Consider the following 12622-nt stretch of genomic DNA (forward strand, 5'->3'; position numbering starts at 1 on the left):
CTTGGACACTTATTTCGATGTCAGCCATTTTTTCGTTTGTGCGAGGATTTAGAGAAGGAACTGCAGTGCGGTCTTCCTCTGTGAAACAGCTTTGGAAAAAGGTGTTTAGTATTTCAGCTTTACGCGTGTCATCCTCTGTTTCAATGCCATCATTATCCCGTAGTGTCTGGATATGCTGTTTCGAGCCACTTACTGATTTAACGTAAGACCAGAACTTCCTAGGATTTTCTGTCAAGTCGGTACATAGACTTTTACTTTCGAATTCACTGAACGCTTCAAGCATAGCCCTCCTTACGCTAACTTTGACATCTTCTAGCTTCTGTTTGTCTGAGAGGTTTTGGCTGCGTTTAAACTTGGAGTGGTGCTCTCTTTGCTTTCGCAGTAGTTTCCTAACTTTGTTGTTGTACCACGGTGGGTTTTTCCCGTCCCTCACAGTTTTACTCGGCATGTACCTGTCTAAAACGCATTTTACGATTGCCTTGAACTTTTTCCATAAACACTCAACATTGTCAGTGTCGGAACAGAAATTTTCGTTTTGATCTGTTAGGTAGTCTGAAATCTGCCTTCTATTACTCTTGCTAAACAGATAAACCTTCCTCCCTTTTTTTATATTCCTATTATCTTCCATATTCAGGGATGCTGCAACGGCCTTATGATCACTGATTCCCTGTTCTGTGCATACAGAGTCGAAAAGTTCGGGGCTGTTTGTTATCAGTAGGTCCAATATGTTATCTCCACGAGTCGGTTCTCTGTTTAATTGCTCGAGGTAATTTTCGGATAGTGCATTCAGTATAATGTCACTCGATGCTCTGTCCCTACCACCCGTCCTAATCATCTGAGTGTCCTAGTCTATATCTGGTAAAATGAAATCTCCACCTAAGACTATAACATGCTGAGAAAATTTATGTGAAATGTATTCCAAATTTTCTCTCAGTTGTTCTGCCACTAATGCTGCTGAGTCGGGAGGTCGGTAAAAGGAGCCAATTATTAACCTAGTTCGGTTGTTGAGTGTAGCCTCCACCCATAATAATTCACAGGAACTATCCACTTCTACTTCACTACAGGATAAACTACTACTAACAGCGACGAACACTCCACCACCGGTTGCATGCACTCTATCCTTTCTAAACACCGTCTGTACCTTTGTAAAAATTTCGGCAGAATTTATCTCTGGCTTAAGCCAGCTTTCTGTACCTATAACGGTGCTTTCTATCAGCGCTTGAAGTTCTGGTACTTTACCAACGCAGCTTCGACAGTTGACAATTACAATACCGATTGCTGCTTGGTCCCCGCCTGTCCTGACTTTGCCCCGCACCCGTTGAGGCTGTTGCCCTTTCTGTACTTGCCCAAGGCCATCTAACCTAAAAAACCGCCCAGCCCACGCCACACAACCCCTGCTACCCGTGTAGCCGCTTGTTGCGTGTAGTGGACTCCTGACCTATCCAGCGGAACCCGAAACCCCACCACCCTATGGCGCAAGTCGAGGAATCTGCAGCCCACACGGTCGCAGAACCGTCTCAGCCTCTGATTCAGACCCTCCACGCGGCTCTGTACCAAAGGTCCGCAGTCAGTCCTGTCGACGATGCTGCAGATGGTGAGCTCTGCTTTCATCCCGCTAGCGAGGCTGGCAGTCTTCACCAAATCAGATAGCCGCCGGAAGCCAGAGAGGATTTCCTCCGATCCATAGCGACACACATCATTGGTGCCGACATGAGCGACCACCTGCAGATGGGTGCACCCTGTACCCTTCATGGCATCCGGAAGGACCCTTTCCACATCTGGAATGACTCCCCCCGGTATGCACACGGAGTGCACATTGGTTTTGTTCCCCTCTCTTGCTGCCATTTCCCTAAGGGGCCCCATTACGCGCCTGACGTTGGAGCTCCCAACTACCAGTAAGCCCACCCTCTGCGGCTGCCCGGATCTTGCAGACTGAGGGGCAACCTCTGGAACAGGACAAGCAGCTATGTCAGGCCGAAGATCAGTATCAGCCTGAGACAGAGCCTGAAACCGGTTCGTCAGACAAACTGGAGAGGCTTTCCGTTCAGCCCTCCGGAATGTCTTTCGCCCCCTGCCATACCTTGAGACGACCTCCCACTCTACCACAGGTGAGGGATCAGCCTCAATGCGGGCAGTATCCCGGGCAACCACAGTCGTAGTCCGATCAGGGGATGCGTGGGACGAGCTGGCCGTCCCCGACAAACCCCCATCCGGACCCCCACAGTGATGCCCATTGGCAACAGCCTCAAGCTGTGTGACCGAAGCCAACACTGCCTGAAGCTGGGAGCGAAGGGATGCCAACTCAGCCTGAATCCGAACACAGCAGTTGCAGTCCCTATCCATGCTAAAAACTGTTTTGCAAAGAACGTCTGAACTAATCTACAGAGAGCGCAAACAAATCGACAAAATTTAAACGGTTATTAAAATACAAGATTGCCTAGTAAATGCAGTAATGCTGCTACTTGCGCACTGCTGACACTGCTCGGCGGCGGAAGGAGACTACGCGAATTTACACTATTCAGGTACTAAAACGCGATGCTACACTCTCAAATACTATAATACGCCCGAAATTTATGAATTAAACAATGCAAGTACCAAAAACACGCAAAGAAATTAAGAATTAAACTATGTAACAAATGAGTGAGCTAGGAGTATACGACTTGCTGCTCAGCTGCTTACCCAACGGTGGCAGGGAGCACTCTAAGTGTGTATTATCGCAATAGATTCTTGTATCTGTTCATCTGATGTTATCTGACTGCTGTAAAGTGTTAGTGAGAATCAGCGACATGGAAACTCTAATCACCATCAATGAAAATCCCGAGTCTTTATCTTGAAACCATCTTCCGATGTATCTTCTACATTGGGGAAGTTTTTTGTTACTCACTCGTGTTATCTCTTCTGCGTTATCTTCAAGGTAACAGTTAGCTCCAATTGAGACCAGAGCTTACTTTGAATTGATTCATAGGGAGATGATTAGGTCTATATGAAGTAACGAAATTCCTTTTGATTTAAAACTTATTATTAGCATTTTCTCTTATGGCGCCAACTGTTATTATACACTATTACCAATGATGGCGCCACCTTATTCCATTGAACACAACACTTCGCTAAAATAAAACGTGTTCGATAAATTTGTTATCCTGTGGTAATGTCCATCTTGTGTTCCCAGTAACCTGTCTCACATACACTGTCAGAAGAAAAGATCGCAATACCGAACAGTAATTAATGTAAAGTAATTTAAGGAATACACTTTTCTAGGTAACATATTTAGGCGATTTACGTTGCAAGATAACAGGATAATGTAAGCGAGTGAGAAGCCGTTGCAAATACGAAATGCTGGTACATTAATAATCGGTGTACCCGCCAGAATGTTGAATGAAAGCACGCAAACGTGCATGCATTGAGTTGTACAGGTATCGGATGTCAATTTGTGGGATGGAGTTCCATGCCTGTTGCACTTGGTCGGTCAATATAAGGACGATTAATGCTGTTCGTGGATGACGCTGGAGTTGTCGACCAGTGATGTCCCATATATGTTCGAGTGGAGACAGGTCTGGTGATCGAGTAGATAAAGGTAACATGTCGACACTCTGTAGACCATGTTGGGTTACAACAGCAGTAAGTGGGCGAGAGTTAGCCTGGTGTAAGACACCCCCTGGAATGCTGTTCATGAATGGCAGTATAGCAGATCGAATCACCAGATTGACGAACAGATTGAAAGTCAGCATGCGTGGGATAACGATGAGTGTTCTCCTGCTGTCATACGATATCTCACCCCAGACCATAATTCCAGGTCTACGTCTAGCATGTCTAGCACGCAGAAGGTTGGTTGCAGGGCCTCAGTTGGTCCTTCTAATCAACACACGGGTATCACTCGCACCGGGGCAGGACCAGCTTTCATCATAAAACACAACAGACCTCCACTCTGCCCTCCAATGAGCTCTCCCTGGACGCCACCGAAGTCGCAAATGGTGGTAGTTTTGGGATAGAGAAATGCACGCTAGAGAGCGTTTGGCTCGGAGGTGGCCTTGAAGTAACCGATTTGTAACAGCTCGTTACTGTCATGCCAACTCTTCGTTGTGCCACTGCTGCCCAAATTGTTGAAGCAGGTGCAGTACGATCCAGCAGAGCCATACGCCGAACACAATGGGCTTTCCTGTCGGTGGTACCACGTGGCTGCCCAGAGCCCAGTCTTCTTGCGACAGTCTGTTCCATTGACCACTGCTGCCAGCGATCATATGCTGTGGCTACATTCCTGTTATCTTTCTGCAGTATCGCGGTCACAACATCCAGCTTCTCGTAACCTGTTACCCAAACTCGTTCGAAGTCAGTGAGGTGTTGATAGTGGCACCTTTGTCGCCTTAAAGGCTTTTTTCAGTAACAACTCACGACGTCCAGTCACAAAGGAAACTAAAGCTCACTACCGTTATAGTGTGTATTTAAAGCAAACCTTATTTGTATTCTCATAGTGGCCCTACCAGCGCCACTCGTACGACTGTCGTCAATTTGAACAGATATCACCTTTTAAATGTAGAAGCACGCCTATCAACTGAAGTTTATGTCCCATTGCTCCGTGGTTTCCTGCTTTCTTTTTCTTTCTTTTTTTCCGTCAGTGTATTTGTTCCAAATATTTCCAAAGCACTTCCACACCACTCACGTTCTTCGCTCTTCCACTCATTACCCTGGACGTCCATGGCCGTTATGCTCCTTTGCTGTTACGCTGTTACGTGCTCTAACACTACTTGGGGGGTACGTGCCTCCAATTTTGCGCCACTGCGTCGCATGCCTGGTCCCCCACCAATTACATCGCATAGCCTCACGTAATTTGCCGATGAGTACAGTATTCTGCCAAATATTTTCCTTGTTACTGGTCTTTTCTTGTTAGCGAGCTTCTACATACAATTGGGGCTCAGTTCAGGACGAATCGACACATTCATTTGCCAATACAAAAATTTTAATGTTTTTTCAATTAATAAAAGTGTTAGGTGGCATCGAAGATTTCCGAAGATGCGGTAGCCTAAGAACTTGCACGGTTTATGTTATTGATGAGAGATTGATGGTGCAGAGAGGCGCCACATCCATAGGAATAGTAGGGGATCCTTTATAAGTCAGCCGAAACCACAGTGTAAACGTCAGAAAAGAGCACTCAAAAGACGCTGATTTCTGAATGTGATTTTGATTGATTGAGGCAGAATATTCCAAATCCAAGAAAGGATATGGCAATATTTCAGGTCGCAAGGGCATGGAGCCCGAACAGTATGCCTATGGACGTAATAAATAAACGATGTTCGTATGTAACAGTGGCAGTTTATTATACCACGTTTTGGAATGGCTGACGTATTGTCCTTATAGCTTTAGCTTACTATTTTCTTGATGTTACTTCACGCATTGTGAACCTTTCTGTGTCGACGATTCGACTCATTCTGCAGTCAGCTACATTGGCAGCATGCACGCTGTTTTGCCAAGTTTCTGTTACTAGAAATATATGTAAATAATGCAACAGACATGTGAACGTCGTCTCTGGTACGGTGGGTTGCACTTTGCAGAGTTTCCAGTGGATTTTAGTGTCAACTTGAGTCTACAGCTATAATCATATTTGTCTTCCACGCCGACACAATGACTACAGTCTGTCAGCTTATCACGAGCGTAATGGTTCAAGGAACCAATGTGTCGAAGAAAATCAGAGCAGCAACAGCTAAATCAAAACATAATACAGCCACATACCCTGCAGCCCTGGGCGGTGTACAGTCATTTATGGCGAAAATTGTGTAAGAAATCTGTATAAGACTGAAGAGTACCGCTGTTCTCATGATCTGCATATTCGCTTGACTTGTCGCTGATCGACATGTGTAGAGCATAGTCCACCGGCAGACCTTTTTCTGAACCCAAATTAGAGTCACTCTTTCATTTCAATCCACGACGCCTAGAGGGTCTGGTTAGAGCATGAATCAGTCACAATTGTCTGCATAAATACACTGAACGGTCACATTAATGGGACCACCTGCCAAAAACCTTAAATGATCGCCAAGGATAGATGCGTTCATGTGTTGATACACGGTTGCAGCTCATTTCGGCCTTAGATATCTCCGCAGCAGTCGATCACAATGGTCATATATGGGCGTTGTGCTTCACAGTTGCTTCGCGCTGGTTCTGGATAGCACAATTTTGCCATGCACAGTATACTTAAACCACGGCGGCACGCGAACTGTTTACAAAGCCTTAGGACATGCATGAAATGATCGTATTTATTCGCCGAAACCGGGCAAGCTACAGCCAATTAAAAATGTCTCCCCCGTACGAAAATATACATAATAGTAGATAAATTGTTGATGAAATATGAGAGTTTTAGTGTGGTGTGAGTCGCACTCGGATAGCCTAATGGTAAAAGGCATCCGCTCTCGATAAGCAGGAAATCCGGGTTTCGAGTACAGGTCCGGCACAAATTTTCCTTATCTTCATTCCTTTATATAGCTGAAGGTTGTTGTCCATATCTATTTCATGTTTCCAGAATTTGCCGCTTAGGAAATCCTTCCACCCTTGTCCCAAAAACCAATGATCATGTCCTTTCGGACGTCAGATAAACCGCTGTTTTTGCAGAAAAGCGATAAGCTTTACATACCCTGCACTTTTAGAATTGCCACCCGCTAACTTGTGACGGCAAAAACAGAAACATCGTCAGCTAGCTGAGACACGTACACTGGCAACACATGCAACATATATTGTTTTTGCAGTATAACTGTATGGGAAACATTCATTTTATTCTTCTTTTTCTATGTATGAAGGATATGATTACTATTGTCTTGTACCAAATATGCAGAATGGTCGCTGCATCACAATTTGCAATCGTGTCTGTACTCTTTTAGGGAGGAATAAATTCAGTTACTATTTTTAAAACACTATGTCATAAGTATTTCGCTCATCAGACCAAACTGAATAAAGCCTCTTGTCTACAATGAAACCTTTGAATGAATTATATAATGTTTCTGATATTCTGCACGATGATATTAATGTTAATGCCATGACCCCACCCCAAAAGAATGGATAGAACTCTTCATGATTTAAACGATGTTACAGGACAACTGTATTTAAAGCGAAATAGGAAGCAAACTAATTCCAAATTCCTTCGGTGAACAGGTCTTCAGTCAGTCGAACCAAGTGTGAATCGAAAAAACAGTTAAGTTTGCGAATTCTTATTCGTCAAAATACGTGCCTATATCGTGCTTATTTTGAGACTTCAATCAAGAAATAAAGTTTTTTAAAAACTCTGTTATCGTACCCGAACTGTCGTCCCTCTGTTCAGAAGTGTCTCCCTTATCAGTTGAGTAACATGTTATCTAATCAGGTTATAGTCGCTACAGACTGACCTCCATATAAGAGCCTCCGCTCCGGAGTCGACTTCAGTGTTCGCCCATTAACGCCGTGATCCGTCGGCATCACTAACAGATATGGAGTTGAGACTTTCATTGTGTGGATTGTTAATACTCCTCACCATAGCATGTTTCGCCAAGGTGAATACCATATATATTGTTTCAGTTAAAATACCTGTCAGTTTACAGAAAAATCAAATGGCTCTGAGCACTATGGGACTTAACATCTGAGGTTATCAGTCCCCTAGAACTTATAACTACTTAAACCTAATTAACATAAGGACAGCACTCACATCCATGCCCAAGGCAGGATTCGAACCTGCGACCGTAGCAGTCGCGCGGCTCCGGACTGAAGCGCTTAGAACAGCTCGGCCACCGCGGCCGGCGTCAGTTTACAAAGTGATCATAAGAGTGCATTAGTGTCGTATGGACTAACAAGATATTTAATTGCAGGATATTTACTCGTACGTCACCCGGAGTCGATTTATGTTACAGAGGGAATGCGTATATCCTTACACAGTATTACGTAGCTTTTCTAAAGCACATTTCCGTACTGTTTTAGACTTTCCAAGCAAGAAGGATACTGAAAATTAGTTTCATTTTGCAAAGATCGTGTACACCAACAGTTCTGAGAAAAATTCCATGTATTTCGACAATTTCGTGACTTGTCATACTAGCTTTAAGCAGTTTCTACGGGTTATGCGTTACGCTGTACAAAGACCTGTTTCAGGTATCGTTAATTGTACCCGATGGACGCTGAGACCTGGCCATACATGCGTATTCTGTTTTGACCTCAGAATCTTTCTCCAGGTTATACAATGACCTGTTTGTAATGTCATGAATGTCAACAGTATGGAAAACTGTAACCATTCATTATTTCTACGTCTTCCGTTTCCAAGCCATTTTCGTGCGTGACGTGATATTCAGTCGGTGAGCGGACAGAATATCTCCATTGAAATTAATGGATTTATGGGATAGAAGAAGTGCGACCAACAGAAGCTGGACCGTTGAATATACACAATGTAGGTTATTACGGAGGCTCAAATGCGGCAAGAACCGTAGGGTCCGCGCCGTAGTGTGTACAGGAATTCTCCCCTAATAGTCATCAGGCGCATTCTCTCAGGTATTTCAGCAGATACTTGCAATTTCGTTTCTGCATCGTGCAGCTGGAGTCAGCCCAAACAAATGCTAACCGTCACGTATTTCACGGTACACCCAGTGTCGTCGGAAAGCGTCAATTTGTTTCCCATTACAAACAAAATGGTTTTTAAGTGGAAGTTTACGTGGCCATTCGATAGAGCGGTCCCAGATTAGTCTAGTGTGATATTTGTTTCATCGAAGTGCGTTAACAGGAACAGTGAAACTGAGAACGTCCAGTATTCCAGCAGTGACAGCACAACCCTGGCCCTCGTTGACTGCTAGCGGTAGACGCTATAGCGTCTCTGCTGGATTGCTGGTTATTTTTCTAGTTTTACTGCCCCTGTTACTATATGTCCACGAAACGATTATCACACAAGACTCATTTTGGAATTTGAACTTCAATTGCGGAAACAAACCCTCTTGAGGACTTGGGGAAAATGTTAGGTTTCAGTTATTTATTTATGTATTTCTTTTGTCAAATTCCTTTGGCGGTTCCGAGTTTTGTCCGGTCAGTTTACAAGGAGAAAAAATTTCGTCTACTAACATCTAACACATCGCTCCTGTCGAACTTCACCTCTTTCCCAGCCGCCGAACCAGGTAGCGTAGTGGTAGCAGATTGGACTCCCATTCTGGAACACGACGGTTCATATCTGCACCCGACTATGCTCATTTACGTGTTCCGTGTTCTTAAACCGATGAAGGAAATCCTGAGATGGTTACTTTCAAAAGCCACGGTCGAATCTTAATCCGGGTTTGTGCTAATCTACCATGGCGTCATAGGCGACGAGGCGTTAAACATTGCTCTTTCTTGTTTTTTCTTCCAGGGAGATGATGTGCTCGTGACTGTCAAGCAAGGAGTGTTAAGGGGAACCACAGCCACGAGCGTCTACAACGTGTCTTACACGTCCTTTGTGGGCATCCCGTATGCTACGCCGCCATTAGGGAAACTCCGGTTCCAGGTAAGTGTTCACCTGACGGAGAGCTAATCTGCACACTTGTGTCGTAGCACAGTCTTTAAGCTACGTTTGTCCCAGTGGAACGAGAACCGTTAAAAAAACTACGAAAATAATTAATTTTGAAACTTGGAAAGTATCTGAAATTGACAAATTTGATGTGCCAGTTTACGATAGTGGAACCAACTTCCATACGAAGTGTGATTATGCTGCAAAGCAGTTTGCTCCTTATACGAGACACGATACTGATACAGGCTGTGTGCAGGGCCTATAAAAATTAAATTATGAGCCCAAATAAAATATGGGTATCATCGATAACACTGATTATTTAAAGTGGCTGCAGCCAATCCAGGAAATTGCGCCCAGAGTTTAAGTGTGCTAAATGTGTTGTGTGCATATGTTAAGTAATAAGTCAAAACATGTATTCAAAGTACGTGGTTTACTAGTTAACATAGTTCTCTGACTTCCCAGTTCACAACAACGACCATCGACCATGTTTCTTTCCTTGTTTCTAACTTAATGTTAGCAGGTCTTCTCAAAAAACTAGGTATTGGAGATCTTAACGCCCATCTCATCATCAGCTCTGAACTGAATGTGTCATCGCTTGAAAACCTATATGTACACATACCTCTCTGCTCCACATTAAGGATTGTGAGGTCACAAGAGAAAAGTATCAATATATACTTCATAGAAGAATTAACCTGTCGGAAAGAAAGCACTAAGTTAATTTGCAATACTTTGAACATTAAAGAGATTAAATGTTAAATTAATTAGGCTGTTTAAAACAATGTCACAGCAAAAATGTTTGAGTCTGTCATTCCCTCCAAGAATCTTCTGCCATCTCAGAAAATTAAAATAGGTGTAATATTTACGAAGTTTACAGTGACTGAAATGATGTTCAAAATGTTTCCTCTTAACGGATTTGTTGTACTGATTCCAAATCGGGTCTTAGATTTTGCAAGTCAGTAATATTTTCTAAATTTGTGAAGAATTTAAGATTGTGAATAACATTTTATCAATATTAATTCTCCTGATGGAGGAGGGGACGAGGGAAAACCCATGACGTCATCAGTGCGACATTGCAACATCTACACTGGGAGCCATAGGAGATGGGCTGAGGGAGGGACATAATCGAATAAATTAAAGGAGCGTCATCCTCTCTGTATTCCCCTACTAGCTTGATGCAAAATGCGTCTCCCATAGTAAATGCCACTAAAGTTGGATGAACATCTCCGCGACCATTTCGCGCGCACTAAAAATGAACCTGTAACGAAATGTACCACTCTTCTTTGAATCTTATTATTTCCTCTATCAATCCCATCTGGTATGGATCACAAACTGACGATCAGTGTTCAAGTATTGTACAAAAGAATGTTTTGTGAGGTACGTTTTCTGTTTCCTGAGGGTTCTTCCAATGAATCTCAATTTGATATGTGACATGTGTGGTGAATTTTATGTGGTAGTTTCGCTTCAGATCGTTCTCCATGCGTACTCCTGTATATTATAGGGAAGTAATTGCTTCCTGTAATTGTTCTGCAATCTAGTAGCCAAACAATAACGGTTACGTATGTCTATATATACACAATACATTTGTTCACCTTGTGGCTCAACTGCCACTCCATGCTCCAAGGGTCAATCTTTTTTTGGTCTTTTTGTATTTCGCCACAGTCCTCTGGCACTGCGATTCCTATTTAAACAAAAGCATCACCCTTGAAAAGTTTCTTATATGTACTGTGATCTTATAACTCTCCGTTGATTCAACGCCCGTAGTTACTTATATGTCTGAAGGCTTCTCTCCATTGAGAATGACATGCTGTGTTCTGTTTGTTAGAAACTTTGCGCTTCAATCACACAATTGGTCCTACGTCCCAAACGTTTGAATTTTGTTCATTAAGAGACGGGGCAGAACTGTACCGAGCAACTTGCGGAAGGCAAGGAACAACACAATAGAAACAACATTCTGAGGTACTAGTCTGAAAGTAAAGTGTCCAGAGCAATAAAAAAAACCAACCGGAGGGCATATCGCAGATAAACCAAATCCGTTGTGAAGTCTGTTGTAAGGACGACTCGTAGTTGTGAGCTGGATATGCCATGCATATAATGAATCGAGTTGTCTCCTAGTTTCTGCTTCGTTTATATTTCTCTACGGGAAAGTCAACTCGTGATATGATCTGACAGCTGGAGGTGTCTCCTTCGCTTGGAGCATCACCCTTGTGCAACATTCCACTTTTGATGCGCCACCCATATGGTACCTGGTACATGGACAGATCGTGTCCTCCTCAAGGGCGACCATTTCGCTGTCTGTTACTGCAAGAATGGTAATAGGTTCTGGCTAGTCAGCTTGCCGAGACAAGCTAGCTGTCACACTAGAAGTTACACAGTGACCAATCTTAATGAGGGAAGTCTTTCATTGACCCTCAGTGTGGTTTCATTGTTGGCTTGCCCATACATGGATCACATCCGGTGCAGAGTGATAAACAGTAATCAGTGACTATTGGTCTAGCACACATATTGCGGTGGTAAAGCCTTTAGAGTTACGAGAATGTTATTACTGCTGCAAGAAAAAGACAATGAAGCAATCTATTGAGTTAAGGCAAAGAAATTACTGTAATTATTCCGTGTGCTAATGAAACTTTTATACTGATTCCGGTCAATGTGCTCGTTTCTGATACGAATCCATGCGAAGTTAAACTAGTAAATGGTAAGGATGCAAGAAGCTGACACCCAAAACTCGAGTGGGAGTTACAGAGTGCTGTATCAGAATGTAAAGGACAATGAGCTTGTATGTTTTGCATATTTTGCTAAGATCCTGTATCGTATACATCTCTTAGTAGCGTTCGGTTATCGTATTAAAAATAGCAAAGCACGTACAATAGGGAATGTCATTTTGCTAAACCCTGAGTGTTCTGAATTTTTATTGCACATATCAGCTGAATTTTAGATGATTTTTTGGCTTCAGAATCAGTTACTCAGGATTAGAATATGTGAAAAAGATGAAAACACGTAATGTAATACGCTAAGTATGATTATATTTGGGGGGGAAGACGTACTGAGATTAATTATATTAAGTACATGTGAGATGAAAACTATGAATACAGCCTACAGTTAATTAGTCATACATACTTTCTGTAAGGCTTTTGTCCTTTTGCTTACATATGAACT

The 12622-nt window shown here is 43.1% G+C and overlaps 2 protein-coding genes across 2 annotated transcripts in view; both read left to right on the plus strand.

The window, feature by feature from the left end:
• Positions 1-12622, plus strand: part of LOC124606802 (cholinesterase-like) — a 231385-nt gene that overhangs the window by 128807 nt on the left and 89956 nt on the right. The window lies entirely within an intron of this gene.
• Positions 7408-12622, plus strand: part of LOC124606229 (cholinesterase-like) — a 94583-nt gene continuing 89368 nt past the window's right edge. Inside the window, exons 1-2 of the mRNA XM_047138205.1 lie at positions 7408-7508; positions 9332-9466. Of these exons, the coding sequence (XP_046994161.1) occupies positions 7446-7508; positions 9332-9466 (198 nt within the window). The 5' untranslated portion in view covers positions 7408-7445. The remainder of the gene's footprint in view (positions 7509-9331; positions 9467-12622) is intronic.

This window comes from Schistocerca americana, chromosome 3 (assembly GCF_021461395.2).
Source record: "Schistocerca americana isolate TAMUIC-IGC-003095 chromosome 3, iqSchAmer2.1, whole genome shotgun sequence".
Lineage (NCBI taxonomy): Eukaryota > Metazoa > Arthropoda > Insecta > Orthoptera > Acrididae > Schistocerca > Schistocerca americana.